This window comes from Salvelinus sp. IW2-2015, unplaced genomic scaffold, assembly GCF_002910315.2.
Source record: "Salvelinus sp. IW2-2015 unplaced genomic scaffold, ASM291031v2 Un_scaffold1085, whole genome shotgun sequence".
NCBI lineage: Eukaryota > Metazoa > Chordata > Actinopteri > Salmoniformes > Salmonidae > Salvelinus > Salvelinus sp. IW2-2015.
This window is the reverse complement of record NW_019942722.1, coordinates 284,882-301,290: the sequence shown is the minus strand read 5'-3', so window position 1 is coordinate 301,290 and position 16,409 is coordinate 284,882. Positions and strand designations below refer to the sequence as shown.

The window sequence follows — 16,409 nt, the reverse complement described above, 5'->3', positions numbered from 1 at the left end:
GTTCCTCTCAGTCATCAACAACAACGTGAATCTAATGGCCAAACCGCAATCAACCTCTGCCAAGCTGCGGACACTGTCTATTGACAACCGTCTAATCGACCTGGCAAGGAGTGCAGTGGATAAGGCTTTAGAGAGTGAGAGTGGACACCTGGACCTGTTCCTCCGCTTCCTTCTGGGCCTCTCACTGAAGTCCAATCAGACTCTCCTACGAGGCCTACTGACACAGACAAGTAGCAACTCACAGACCAATGAAATGATTGTCAAGTACATCAAGGCAAAGATCAGGGACAAGCCCACCTCAGAGAGATGCATCAATCTGTTCCACTGTCTGAATGAGTTGAATGACCATTCTTTAGTGGAGGAGATCCAAAGCTACCTGAGATCAGGAAGTCTCTCAGAAGCCAGCCTCTCATCTGCTCATTGGTCAGCTCTGGTCTTTGTGTTGCTGACTTCAGAAGAGAAGCTGGATGTGTTTGACCTGAAGAAATACTCCAGATCAGAGGAAGGTCTTGTTAGGCTGCTGCCAGTGGTCAAAGCCTCCAGAACAGTTCTGTAAGTACATGGATATTAAAAAACATAAACATCTGAAATAATATTTGTATTTACACCACAATAAAACATAATTACTGTTTTTATTCAAATAACATGGCACACATACAATTGTGAACATTTCCTATTTTCCATTTAGGCTGAATGGATGTAACCTCACAGAGAGCTGCTGTGCTTCTCTGGCCTCGGCTCTCAGCTCAAACTCCTCCCAACTGAGAGAGCTGGACCTGAGTAACAATGACTTGCAGGATTCAGGAGTGAAGCTGCTGTCTGCTGGACTGGAGAGTCCACACTGTCAACTGGAGACACTGAGGTCAACATGTACTTATTATAGTTTAACGTGTTTATATACTGTATGCTGATACACACTAAACACAAACGCTTCTGTGCCAAAAAAAAAGGTTCTTTGGCTTGTTGCCATAGTGATGCCTTTTTGGTTCTTTATAGAACGTTTTATGAATGTTCTATAAAGAACCATGCTAATAAGGTTCTAATTGGAACCTATATGGTGCTATAAGGAACCCTTTCCTAATCACCCAAAAAAGGGTTCCCCTTTCTATGGTTCTTTATCAAACCTTTATGGAGAATGGTTCTATAGAGATAGATCCTATTGAAGAACCATACATATTTTTTTTATTCTGGCTATCCATATTATATACATTTAAAAAAAAAAARAAAAGTTGAATCAGGTTTGTTAGTTCTGTAACAGCAGGGAGTCCCTGAGGAGATCATTATGAACCACTGAGTTACTCAACCGTTCTCAATTGACAGAAGGACATACAGTGTATGACGCTATCCCAAGACACGGTCACAGGCCATAGTCATGTGATGGCCTAACACAACATATTAGATATACTGGGAAACACTCGAACTCACAGCTGCACAAAAAGAGCTGTGTTTGCAAACCACGCCCCAAAATATTAGAATGCGCCACCACCCCTACATTTTAATTATCACTCAAAGAGGAAAGGACCCTTTTGTGAACCGCAAAGAACGATTAAAAGGTCTCACATGGAACCATCACATTTCCCAAAGAACCATTAGAGGTCTCAAAGAGTTCTGTGAGTCATTATGGTTCCACATAGAACCATCACACTTCCCAAAGAACCCTTTGGAACCCCCTTTTCTTAGTGTGTACCAGCCTAATATATTTGGCCATGAGAACTGAGTATTCACTGCACTGTATATTGGTAAAAAAAAATAATAATAAAAAAGACTGCTTCCTTGTCATGTTCGTTATAGGAAGAGATATATTAACTCAAATCAATGTACAATAAACCACTCATTCTCTTTTGTAAAAAAAAAAATGAATTGCAGTTGTTTATCTGGCAAAAAGAATGAAAAGAGAGCTGCCCACTTTAGATTTTAGCATTCCGTGTATAAAATAATTTTGGTGTGTAATGTGGAAATTCTACGTGTAGAAATGATGATCAACTCTCTGCAGGCTGTCAGGCTGCCTGGTCACAAAGGAAGGCTGTGCTTCTCTGGCCTCAGCTCTGAAGTCAAACCCCTCCCATCTAAGAGAGCTGGACCTAAGCTACAATCACCCAGAAGACTCAGCTCTGAAGCTGTTCTCTGCAGGACTGGAGAAACTAAAGTATTTTGAGTGTTTGTATCTATCAGTATTGTCTGCATGCATGTGAGCGTGTTCCTGCGTGTCTGTATGCAAATGAGTGTGTTCCTGCATGTCTGCATGCATGTGAGTGCATTCTTGCACGTCTGTGTGCATATGAGTGAGTTCCTGCGTGTCTGTATGGATATTAGTGTGTTTCTGCCTGTCTGTATGCATATGAGTGAGTTCCTGCGTGTCTGTATGGATNTAGTGTGTTTCTGCCTGTCTGTATGCATATGAGTGAGTTCCTGCGTGTCTGTATGGATATTAGTGTGTTTCTGCCTGTCTGTATGCATATGAGTGTATTCCTGTGTGTCTGCATGTATTTATATGAGTGTGTTCCTGCGTGTCTGTATGCATATCAAATCAAATCAAATTTTATTGGTCACATACACATGGTTAGCAGATGTTAATGCGAGTGTAGCGAAATGCTTGTGCTTCTAGTTCCGACAATGCAGTAATATCTAACATGTAATCTAACAATTCCACAACAACTACCTAATACACACAAATCTAAAGGGGTGAATGAGAATATGTACATATAAGTATATGGATGAGCAACGGCCGAGCAGCATAGGCAACATGCAGTAGATGGTATAAAATACAGTATATACATATGATATGAGTAATGTAAGATATGTAAACATGATTAAAGTGGCATTATTTAAAGTGGCATTGTTTAAAGTGGCTAGAGATCCATTTGTTAAAGTGGCCAGTGATTGGGTCTCAATGTAGGCAGCAGCCTCTCTGAGTTAGTGATTGCTGTTTAGCAGTCTGATGGCCTTGAGATAGAAGCTGTTTTTCATTCTTTCGGTCCCAGCTTTGATGCACCTGTATTGACCTCGCCTTCTGGATGATAGCGGTGTGAACAGGCAGTGGCTCGGGTGGTTGTTGTCCTGTTACTGTCTGTGTTGATGGACCATTTCAGTTTGTCTGTGATGTGTGCCTGCGTGTCTGCATGCATGTGAGTGCGTGCCTGGCGGCTTGAGAGAAAGATTTTGAATGAAAAGATAGGACATCTGTACATCTGTTTGTCTTATAGTATATATGGCTAATTAAGCAGCCCATATGTAGCGCATCACTTGCAGACCAGCACAGGAAAGCAGCGCCACAGATCAAAGGAAGAACTAGTGCTCCAACCTGAGTAGTAAGTAGCCTATCAGATGAAAGGAGGAACTAGTGATCAGACCTGAGTTAGTAGGTAGCCTATCAGATGGAAGGAGACACTAGTGATCAAACCTGAGTTAGTAAGCAGCCTATCAGATGGAAGGAGACACTAGTGATCAAACCTGAGTTAGTAGGTAGCCTATCAGATGGAAGGAGACACTAGTGATCAAACCTGAGTTAGTAGGTAGCCTATCAGATGGAAGGAGACACTAGTGATCAAACCTAAGTTAGTAGCCAGCCTATCAGATGGAAGGAGACACTAGTGATCAAACCTGAGTTAGTAGCCAGCCTATGAGATGTAGAGTGGGCGCGGCTCGCCTTGTTCCTTCCGACAGTTAAACAAACAGTGAGATTTTTAGATTTTTTTTTAACTTTCAAGTAATATTGTCTGTAATATTGTTAGATGTAACGAGTAACTAATCCCAACACTTCATGTGTGTAAGTCTGATATATATTAATCATTATTAATCCTTATTTTTTTTTACAGTTTGGACAATGGTGAAGCGCGCCGGTTACAACCAGGGCTTAAAAAATGTAAGTGATGAATGCTTAAGTTAAAAATGTATTGAGCTGAAACAGGGCTGTGGAGGCTCTGATGCAAAGTCTTCCTAGACTCTAGGGCAGGGCTAGGCAACCCTGTTCCTAGGCTGCGTTTCTTCCTAGACTCTAGGGCAGGGCTAGGCAACCCTGTTCCTAGGCTGCGTTTCTTCCTAGACACTAGGGCAGGGCTAGACAACCCTGTTCCTAGGCTGCGTTTCTTCCTAGACTCTAGGGCAGGGCTAGGCAACCCTGTTCCTAGGCCTGCGTTTCAAACTCATTAAAGACACACCCTCGTCCACTTACCCTCGCCTTAAACCCTTGGGGGAATCCCCGCGGCCATATTTGTCATCGTTCCAAATGATTAGCCAAGCAAGAGAAGTTTGCAACGTAAGTCCCTCTGCCTTCCTTTTTAATGGAGTTTGCGAGTGCACAATTCTGTTCACTTCAGGGCCTGAAACACACCATAATTCAATTTGCGGTGATTGTACATCCGCTAAGAAAAGTTCACCAAAACTTAAAACCTCAACGTCAATATGGAGTCAACATACAAGTGTAAGTAAAAACAAATTTAAATAAGTTAGAAATTGTGCTACTAATGCACAAGCACGTTTCGTAAAAGTAATCATGTTTTTTTTGGGGGTTAGCATTTGGAAATTCTTCAGAAGTTCCAGCTAGGCAGGCAAACGTTAGTTAGCTAATTAATTTGCAAGCTATCATACAGTAGGCGTATATTAATAATTATACAGTTAATATAAGTAGACATGCAATTATAATTGACTGTAGGGTATATAAAGCACCAACAAGCTACCGGTGGCAGAAAAAACAATAATCGCTGGATGAACAAGTGATGAATTTCCGGGCAAGAGCGGTTCCATTTAAAATTAATTCCTTCCTTCCTCGCCCCTTGCCCTGCAAGTGTACACTCGTCAGACGTCATGATGCGTCATCAAAAGTGTCCACTTCATTTGAGGGCTGAGGGGAGAGGGTGTGTCTGTTAAGTGTTTGGAATTCAGCCCTGGAGTGACGCAAGTTTGCAGGATTTTGTTCCAACTAGGCACCACACCGGTACCAGTACAGAGTCAATGTGGAGGCTATATACAGATGGTACCAGTACAGAGTCAATGTGGAGGCTATATACAGATGGTACCGGTACAGAGTCAATGTGGAGACTATATACAGATGGTACCGGTACAGAGTCAATGTGGAGCTATAATAACAGATGGTACCCGGCACAGAGGTTCCAATTGAACATATAATATTACCGTTACAAGTCAATGTAAGGAAGGCAAAACAGGTAGACCGTTAACAGATCAATTGGACTATAACTACAGTAAAAGGTTACCTACAGATCAATTGACTATATACAGGGGTACCTGGTACAGATCAATGTGGAGGCTATATACAGGTGTACCGGTAACAGAGTCAATGTGGAGGCTATATACAGGTGTACCTACAGAGTCAATGTGAGGCTATATACAGTGTACCGTACAGAGTCAATGGGATAACAGTACCGGTACCGAGTCAATGTGGAGGCTAATACAGTAAGTGACCGGTTACAGAGTCAATGTGGAGGCTATATACAGGTGGTACCGGTACACGAGTCAATGGAGAGCTATAACAAGGTGGTACCGGTACAGAGTCAATTGGAGGCTATATACAGGTGGTTACGGTACCGAGTCAATGTGGAGGCTATATACAGGTGGTACCGTACCAGAGTCAATGTAAAGGCTATATACAGTGGTATCCGGTACCAAGTCAATGTGGAGGCTATAACAGTGGTACGGTACCGAGTCAAGTGTGAGGCTATATAACAGGTGGTACCGTACAGAGTCAATGTGGAGGCTATATACAGGTGGTACCGTACCGAGTCAATGGAGGCTATATACAGTGGTTACCGTACAGAGGTCAATGTGAGGCTATATACAGATGGTACCGGTACCGAGTCAATGTGGAGGCTATATACAGATTACCGGTACCGAGTCAAGGTGGAGGCTATAACAGGTGGTACCGTACAGAGTCAATGTGGAGGCTATATACATGAGGTACCGGTCCAGTCAATTGGAGGCTATATACAGGTGGTACCGTACCAGTCAATGTGGAGGCTATATACAGGTTACCGGTACCGAGTCAATGTGGAGGCTATATACAGTGGTACCGTACCGAGTCAATGTGGAGGCTATAACAGTGTACCGGTTACAGAGTCAATGTGGAGGCTATATACAATGGTACCGGTACCGAGTCAATGTGGAGCTATATACAGATTACCGGTACCGAGTCAATGTGGAGGCTATAACAGGTGTACCGGTACAGAGTCAATGTGGAGGCTATATACAGGTGTACCGGTACCGAGTCAATGTGGAGGCTATATACAGGTGTACCGTACAGATCAATGTGGAGGCTATATACAGTGGTACCGGTACACGAGTCAATGTGGAGGCTTATAACAGGGGGTACCGGTACAGATCAATGTGGAGGCTATATACAGGTACCGGTACAGAGTCAATGTGGAGGCTATATACAGGGTACCGGTACAGAGTCAATGTGGAGGCTATATACAGGGGGTACCGGTACAGAGTCAATGTGGAGGCTATATACAGTGTACCGGTACGAGTCAATGTGAGGCTATATACAGGGGTACCGGTACCAGAGTCAATGTGGAGGCTATATACAGGTACCGTACCGAGTCAATGGAGGCTATATACAGGATGGTACCGTACCGATCAATGTGAGGCTATATACATGGTACCGTAACGATCAAGTGGAGGCTATATACAGGGACAGTACCGAGTAGTCAAGTTGGAGGCTATATACAGGGGTACGGTACCGAGTCAATGTGGAGGCTATATACAGGGTACCGGTACAGAGTCAATGTGGAGGCTATATACAGGGTACCGGTACAGAGTCAATGTGGAGGCTATATACAGGGGTACCGTACCGAGTCAAGGTTGAGGCTATATACAGGGGTACCGGTACCGAGTCAAGTGAGGCTATATACAAGTGTACGGTACCGAGTCAATGTGAGGGCTATATACAGAGGTTACTGTACCGAGTCAATGTGGAGGCTATATACAGGGGTACCGGTACCGAGTCATGTGGAGGCTATATACAGGTTACTGTACGAGTCAATGTGGAGGCTATATACAGGAGTTACTGGTACCGATCAATGTGGAGGCTATATACAGGGTACCGTACCAAGTCAATGTGGAGGCTATATACAGAGGTTTACTGTACCGAGTCAATGTGAGGGCTATATACAGGGAGGTACCGGTACCAGTCAATGTGGAGGCTATATACAGGGGTACTTACCGAGTATGTGGAGGCTTAATACAGGGGTACTGGTACCGAGTCAATGTGGAGGCTATATACAGGGGTACCGTACGAGTCAAAGTGGAGGCTATATACAGGGGTACGCTACCGAGTCAATGTGGAGGCTATATACAGGGTACGGTACCGAAGTTAATGTGGAGGCTATATACAGGGTACTACCGAGTCAATGTGGAGGCTATATACAGGGTACCGTACAGAGTCAATGTGGAGGCTATATACAGGGTTACGGTACAGAGTCAATTGAGGCTTATACAGGTACGTACAGAGCAATTGGACTATATACGGGACCGGTACAGTACAGAGTCAAGTGGGAGCTATATACAGGGGTACCTTTACAGAGCAATGTGGAGGCTATATACAGAGGTACTGGTACAGAGTCAATGTGGAGGCTATATACAGGGGGTACCGGTACCGATCAAGGTGGAGGCTATATACAGGGTATAGACGGAAGACGGAGCTGCTCTTCCTCCCGGGAAAGGACTGCCCGTTTCCATGATCTCGCCATCACGGTTGACAACTCCATTGTGTCCTCCTCCCAGAGCGCTAAGAACCTTGGCGTGATCCTGGACAACACCCTGTCGTTCTCAACCAACATCAAGGCGGTGGCCCGTTCCTGTAGGTTCATGCTCTACAAACATCCGCAGAGTGTACACCTGCCTCACACAGGAAGCGGCGCAGGTCCTAATCCAGGCACTTGTCATTCTCCCGTCTGGATTACTGCAACTCGCTGTTGGCTGGGCTCCCTGCCTGTTGCCATTTAAAAACCCCTACAACTCATCCAGAACGCCGCAGCCCGTCTGGTGTTCAACCTTCCCAAAGTTCTCTCACGTTCACCCCGGCTCCTCCGCTCTCTCCACTGGCTTCCAGTTGAAGCTCGCATCCGCTACAAAGGACCATGTGCTTGGCCTACGGAGCTGTGAGGGAACGGCACCTCAGTACCTCAGGCTCTGATCAGGGCCCTACACCCAAACAAGGGCACTGCGTTCATCCACCTCTGGCGCTGCTCCTCCCTACCACTGAGGAAAGTACATTCCCGCTCAAGCCCAGTCAAAACTGTTCGCTGCTCTGCCCCCAATGGTGGGAACAAACTCCCTCCACGACCCACAGGACAACGGAGTCCAATCTCCACCTCGGAACACCTGAAACCACCTATTAAGAGAATACCTAATAGAAAGTAATCCTCTCACCCACCCCCCTCCCCCCCCCCCCCCCCCCCCCCCCCCACCCCCCCCCCCCCCCCCCCCCCCCCCCCCCTTAAAAGATTTAAGATTGCAAACTAGTTGTAAAGTGGCGTTCAACTGGATGTCATAAAAACGTGAATGCACCAATTTGTAATCGCCTGGATAAGAGTCGTCGCGAAATGACTTAATGTAATGTAAATTGTACCGCTGAGCCGAGTTCAAGGTGAGGCTATACAGGGTACCGTACCGATCAAGGTGGAGGCTATAAACAGGTGGTAAACTGTACCGAGTAAATGTGAAGGCTATATACAAGAGTTACGGTTACCGAGTCAATTTGGAGCGCTATAATACAGGCGTTACCAGGTACCGAGTCACTGTGGAGGCTAGATATACAAGTGTACTGGTACGAGTCAATGTGGAGCTATACTAAGAGGTACTTACCTCGAGTCAATGAGAGCATATATACAGGGGTACGGTACAGATCAATGTGGAGGCTATATACCAAGGTTACGGTACGCAGTCAAATGGAGCTATATAAAGGGGGGTACCGGTACCGAATCAATTGTGGAGCTATATACAGGTGTAGTTACAGAGTCAATGTGGACAATACAGAGGTTTTACTAGTTAAACCGAGTCGTCAATGTGAGGCTAATACTAGGGGGTACGGTACTGAGTCAAGATGGAAGCTATATACAGGTACCGTACCGATCCAATTTAGGCGATATACAGGTGGTACTGGTACCGAGTCAATGTGGAGGCTATATACAGAGGTTACTGGTACCGAGTCAATGTGGAGGCTATATACAGGGGGTACCGGTACGAGTCAATGTGGAGGCTATATACAGGGAGTACCGGTACAAGTCAATGTGGAGGCTATATACAGGGCGTACCGGTACGAGTCAATGTGGAGGCTATATACAGGGTGTAACAGGGCTATATACAGGGGTAGAAGCTGTTATGGAGCCTCTTGGTGCTAGACTTGGCGCTCCGGTACCACTTACCTTGCAGTAGCAGAGAGAACAGTCTATGACTAGGGTGACTGGAGTCTTTGACAATTTTGGGGGGCCTTTCTCTGACACCACCTGGTCCAGGTTTGTTAAATCAAAAACATGAAGTGCCTATGGCACTCCAGGACCAGGGTTACCTATCCCTGCTCTAGTGACCCAGGGCCAGCGCCAGAACAAATCAGTTGGAYGGGCCTCTGATTTCCATTGGCCTGGCACGTTATTTTCACGGTACCTCCTATGTGTGCACRCACTTGAGCGTTCACAATTTTTTAAATAGTAAAAGACCATAGGCAACTGGTGAGTTTCAAGGTTGGGGATTCTAAGTGACCATTCTTTAATTCTCAATTTCAGCCAAAGAACAAAGAAGTGTTAAATACAGAGTTTGGTCTACAGTTAGATATCAACCAAATAAAAATAAATACATAAAGTAACACAATAACATAACAATAACAAGGCTATATACAGGAGTGTACCGGTACCGAGTCAGTGTGTGGGGGTACAGGTTAGTTGAGGTAATTTGTACATGTAGGTAGGGGTGAAGTGACTATGCATAGATAAATAACCAATATTGTTTATGGTGTGATATGAAGCTGGAGACCAGTGAATTATGTTAGTTGACTAGATTGGACAATTATAACTTATAATATGTTGTGTTGGTTTCACCATCAGATGCCTGTGAACTCACACTGGATCCAAACACAGCAAGCAGACAGCTCATTCTGTCTGAGGACAACAGAAAAGTGACATCGGTGGAGAGATTTAAGGACCGGCCACAGGTGCTGTGTAGAGAGGGTCTGACTGAGCGTTGTTACTGGGAGGTAGAGTGGAGTGGGGAAAAAACTCGTTTGGCAGTGACCTATAAAAGAAAAAGCTGTTTTGATTCCAATCTACTTGGAAGCAATGACATATCTTGGGGTCTGGGATGCTATAGTGATGGTTACACTGCCTGGCACAATGGTAATCACACTACCATACTGGCCCCTTACTCCAATAGAGTTGGAGTGTATCTGGACTATCAGGCTGGTTCTCTTACCTTCTATAGCATCTCCTCTGACACACTGACCCACCTGCACACATTCCACACTACATTCAAAGAGCCCCTCTATCCAGGGTTTTTGGTTGAGGAGACAGTGTCCCTGTGCCGAGTGATTTTTAGCTCGAGCTGCTAGACCTTATTGTTAGAAGCCTGGTCTCTAAAGTCGACTTTCTTAGCAACTGGACCTTCCAGTTAAATCTGGCTATTCAAATCCATCTTCCTTCTTCTTTGGTACAAAATATAGTTTCCCATCAATAGAAGAAAATGTTATGTAGCATATTATGTATTCAAGTAGGCCTACAGATATTATACAATTAAAAATAATTAAACATGAAGAAGGAAGTTAAGCGACGTTGCCATAGACCTAATGTATTGACCTTCAGGTTATTGGTTAGGTTAGATAATAGTAGCCTATAGACCTAATAGATAGGCCTACGAATATTGAAACAGCTCAGACAGAGTCTAATGGTTTAATACTAGGTAGGTCTATCGATTGAGCATACATGAAAGTGATGTCAATATATAGCCTAATAATCTAGCTATTATATAATTCAGTTATTTTGCTTCGCTTGTTTTTAACATTGCAAACTTTTTAAGCTATTTATATTCAACTATGAAGTTTTTGGTGGTCACAGATAAACATCTTCATTCTATGTTTAGCGTAGATTTTCTGTGTGTAAAGTGACGCGAGAGGACAAACGGTGATCTAACGACGGATTTAGCTGTTCTACGAGTTGTCTGAGGTAGGCGTTAGATTACGAGCAATTTCAAGTTCAATTTTAATAAAGACGGTTTTGGGAAACGCTCGGTAATGTAAATATGGTTTTACGAACGTTCTAACGATGAATTTAGCCTTAAGATGCTTTTGGGAAACCGGGCCCTAATTGAAAAAACATGTATGTTTCTACGGTATATTACTAAATACACTTATGTTCCTAGTCAGTTTGAATGCCTATCCCTAAACCCAATTTACGGGGGTAGGAGTATACCGCCACCCTCTGGTCACTCCAGGGAATTTCAGGGTATTGGTAAATTACCTGAGCCTCGTTTCCCACTTGCGATGTAGCCTAACTTAAAGCAATACGATGATCGTACGCTACCAGCTTTCACTAAGTGTATCGTTAGACAACCTGGTCTCAGTGTATTTCGTATTATTCTGTAGATCAATTCAATACACTCCATTTAGTATGATTTTTTTATTTAACCTTTATCTAACTAGGCAAGTCAGTTAAGAGCAAATGCTTACTTACAATGATAGCCTACCCCAGCCAAACCCTAACCTGGACGACGCTGGGCCCTATGGGACTCCCAATCACAGCCTGTTGTGATACTGCCTGGAATCAAACCAGGGTCTGTAGTGACACCTCTAGCACTGAGATGCAGTGCCTTAGACCTCTGCGCTACTCGGGAGCCCAAAATGATATGTTTTGTATGGTATGTATTAGTCCTAACTTGTGGATTTCCATCATCCATGTCGTATGATATGTTATGAATTTGTAAAATGTATGATATGTTGCAAATTTGTAAAACGTTTTTTTTTTTTTTTACATTTCCTGTGTTACGTCTAGTCTATGAGACCAGGCTGCGTTAGACTGTAGATATTGATAGGATCGAAAAGAAAAACTGCGCAGCTCAAGGATCAGCTTTCTCCATTAAAATCTTACCTTAACATTACAATTATACAACAATACTGACCACAGATAAGTTCCTAGTGAGATATTACCTATGGCTGCAAATATTGAAGGTGCTTATTATGCTTACCCAATAATAAAGCTAATACATCACAGATTGGGCACATGTTGTCACACATCATGAAACATATTGCGGCAAAAATGACAGACAGTMGCCTAGTGTTAAAAATATAACTCGATATGATTTCAAGGCTCAATTATCCTATTTACCTTTTAATGCAGTCATCTCGGTTTTAATTTGAAGCATTGTGTTATCTTTCACTTGTTTGCAGTGGCAACCCGTCATTCACCTGTTTAGCTTTAAAAAAAATAAAAACGTTTGTTGTTGTTGCCTGTTTTGCATGTTATTTTGGCATTAATGCGTGTCACATATCCGTTTGCAAACAATGTAAAAAATAAATAAATAATTGAGTTAATAAAGCCGCATACAAACATGGTCTCTTTTTTGCTTTCTTGAGTAAGGCAGCTCTAAAATAGCTCAGTGCTTTCTGTGGTGGTGGGGCAGTTAGTGGAAAATACGGAGCGTAAGGGTTGGTAATGTTCTCTAGTTGAGCCGTGATTGGCTCAGTGTTCTGTCACTCATGGGGACACTACGTCACCGCAAAATCTACGGGTAGGGCTCGAAAATTCAAGCCCCTTGGGTGCTGCCATAGAGTTACATTAGAAGTGCCCATCCAAGAAGGCTCAAGGTCATTGGACACAGATCGTCGTCAAATCACGTTATATCTACAGTAGCTTTGATTGGACTGATGTCAACATCATACTTTCAAAATCTTAGCTAGCAGTCATCATGAATCAAGTCGACAATCTACTGGCAAATACTTTTCAAGCCTTGTCATATGAAGAGAAATTATGAAGAGAATTTATAGATAAAACTTATCGGTGATCATCGGCCATTGGACATAAACATTACACAACAAGTTAGAAATCGACTATGAGTGGTTAGGAAGGAATCAGTGGCTAAATGCAAGCCTTGCAAAGCCATCAGTAGCCTGCTATTCAGTGGAGTGGGTTCGTGGTCCAAGTCTGGGTTTAACGGTCTCTTTTCCTGTAACGCTTGTCGTGGTTGGAAGAAGAGGAGGACCAAAGCGCAGCGTGGTAAGTGTCCATATTCAATTTAATAACTGATCACTAAGAATACAAAAATAACAACGTGAATGATACAAAAAGAAACCGAAACAGTCCCGTATGGTGAAAACACAGACACAGGAAAACAACCACCCACAAAACACAAAGGAAAACAGGCTACCTAAATATGGCTCCCAATCAGAGACAACGACTGACACCTGCCTCTGATTGGGAACCATACTAGGCCAAACACATAGAAATATAACCATAGAACAAAACATAGACAAACAWYATAGAATGCCCACCCCAACTCACGCCCTGACCAAACTAAAATAAAGACATAACAAAGGAACTAAGGTCAGAACGTGACATTTCCAAGTTTAAAAGGATAAACATTCAACATTTCCCATGCTGTCAATCCAGCATGACTTCTGGAACGTCTGGAAACTCGGAACTGGGAAATCTCTGACTTCAGTGAGTTCAAGACAACAGGGAACTCTAGGAAAAAAACGGTCTGCCAACTCGGAATTCCAAGTCAGGAACTCTGGCCTCCTTCTAGAGCTCCAACCTGAAGATCACTGACATCATGATTCAACCTTGTTTTTTTCCAACTTCCCAGTTGTCTTGAAAGCAACATCAATCCAGAGAATGCCTGATTTTGATGAAAAAAATGTATGACAAAATTTGCCCACGAAGGACTGCCGTACAACCTGTTGAAGTGAGGACAGCACAACAAGGTGCGTCCAAAAATGTCTTGTATCCTGCTGGATAAATGATGTAATATGGCAGGGAGATATATATACTGTTGCTAAGAAAGTAATACTAAGTGTATGTTGTGTAGTAAGCTGTTAGTAGCCCATGTGCTTCACCCTAATAATTTGGTCCATTTCCCCCTCATAATTTAGCCCACTGTTCTGACTTGGTGGTGCACATGTAGCCTATAGTCTGTTTTAGAGAAATATAATCATCTGATATTGTAAGAGCTTTCATTGTCAACTTATTTACCCCCTTTTTCTATCCTACAGTTCTGACTTAGTGTACTGGAAGAATACTGTAAGAACGGCCCATGTTTTGAATTCTGTCGCTGTACATTTCAAAAGTCCTGAACAAATAGTTATTGACTACGTCCGTCCTAGCTCGCTCATTAATGTCTTGAACCGAAATTACGGTTTGCCTCTTATCCTCTCGYMGTTCCCTTATGCCATAGTWTGTACATCTCAATTGTCAGTAGAAACCACATTTGTTTAAGCAAGTCAGCCATATCAGCTATGTTTTTTTWATCAGCTGAGGCATTAGGCTGCCAGACAAGRCTCCGCTGATAGCCAGGTGTAGCAGTGGTAAGGTGTTGGGACTGCTGTTGTAGGCCCTAACAGTTTGTGTGCACCGTTTGTCACTGTTATAGTATAATTCATGTATTGTTTAGTGTTGTGTTGTGTAATGGCTTTGCTGGCATGCATCTAAAAAAAAATAGCTTGCCCCACCAAGATTTACTCAGTGGTGTAAAGTCCTTAAGCAAAAATACTTCAAAGTACTACTTAAGTCGTTTTTKGGGAGTATCTGTACTTTGCTTTACYATTTATATTTTTGCTAACTTTTGCTTTTACTTCACTACATTCCTAAAGAAAATGTACTTTTTACTCCATACATTTTCCCTGACACCCAAATGAACTCGTTACATTTTGACAGGAAAATTGTCAAATTTACACACTTATCAAGAGAACATCCCTGGTCATCCCTACTGCCTCTGATCTGGCGGACTCACTAAACACAAATGCTTCATTTGTAAATTATGTCGGAGTGTTGGAGTGTGCCCTTGGCTATCCGTCAATAATTTAAAAAAAACAAGAGAATTATGCCGTCTGGTTTGCTTAATGTAAGGAATTTGAAATGGTTTATTACTTTTTACTTTTACTTTTGATACTTAAGTACATTTGAGGAATTCCATTGACTTTTGATACTTAAGTATATTTAAAACCAAATACTTTTTTACYTTTACTCAAGTATTATTTTACTGGTTGACTTTCACTTTTACTTGAATCATTTTCTCTTAAGGTTTCTTTACTTTTACTCAAGTATGACAATTGAGTACTTTTTCCACCACTGGATTTCCATGCTAAAATCGCCACTACTTGTTTAACATTTGCAAATGTTTTATCAACTTTGTATGTGTAGTCAACATAAAATTCGGACGTTATCGGTGGTCACAGTCAGACAGAACAGGCCAGGCATAAACATCTTGATTCTATGTTTAGCGGAGCTCTTCTGTGGAAAAAGTGACGTGGAATGGCAAAAAAAGTATCCAAGATGCACTTCGGCTGCTCTGAGGTATGCAATGCATATTGCGATTACATGTATGTATGTAATCGCGATTTGATACTGAGATTTGATTGGGATTTGATGTTCCAAACATATTGCTCATGATATGTCTGCTGCAGAGAGACGAGAGAGAGCCATGAGAAAACGAGTTATGATCAGTCATGGCAATAGAAGCGCGGAAAAAATGTCCGCTAATTATTTAAAAATAATACCAGAGTTTTGGTGCATGTACAGCGCTAGCTAACATTACTAAGAATCGATGTAAGAATCAATACCTGGCATGAGAGAATTGATTCAAAATCGTGAACTGATTTTAATGAAAGATGTGTCAATTAATTCCTCTAGGCCTACGCTGTATAAGAATATGGCTTTTCAATAAATCCTACCGACCCATGTGCCCCATTGTTCAGCCTCTAGCCCTGTTTAGACTAACATGCAAGCTTTGTCCTGATCTTGTCCACACTCCGATTGTGCCCAGAAGTGTAGACGATTAAAATACGCATTGTAATCTGATYTTATAAATGTAAACAGACAAGATCAAGACAAAATCACATTACTATGTCAATGGAACTCAGATGTAATGGTTAAATGAAACATTATAAGATTAAAGTATTGTATATAAACAGTTGAAGTCGGAAGTTTACATACACTTAGGTTGGAGTCATTAARACTAGTTTTTCAACCACTCCACAAATTTGTTAACAAACTATAGTTTTGGCAAGTCGGTTAGGACATCTACTTTGTGCATGACACAAGTCATTTTCCAACAATTGTTTACAGACAGATTATTTCACTTATAATTCACTGTATCACAATTTCAGTGGGTCAGAAGTTTACATTCACTAAGTTGACTGTGCCTTTAAACAGCTTGGAAAAGTCCAGAAAATTATGGCAGGCTTTAGAAGCTTCTGATAG

At 42.5% G+C, this 16,409-nt stretch overlaps 1 protein-coding gene across 1 annotated transcript in view; it reads left to right on the top strand.

The window, feature by feature from the left end:
• Positions 1-12,527, top strand: part of LOC112069703 (NLR family CARD domain-containing protein 3-like) — a 15,247-nt gene extending 2,720 nt beyond the window's left edge. The window contains exons 4-8 of the mRNA XM_024137074.2: positions 1-552; positions 689-862; positions 1,994-2,146; positions 3,816-3,862; positions 10,053-12,527. The exon at positions 1-552 is cut by the window's left edge and continues 1,240 nt beyond it. Coding sequence (XP_023992842.1) covers positions 1-552; positions 689-862; positions 1,994-2,146; positions 3,816-3,862; positions 10,053-10,552 — 1,426 coding nt within the window. The 3' untranslated portion in view covers positions 10,553-12,527. The remainder of the gene's footprint in view (positions 553-688; positions 863-1,993; positions 2,147-3,815; positions 3,863-10,052) is intronic.
• The last annotated feature ends 3,882 nt before the right edge of the window (positions 12,528-16,409 follow it).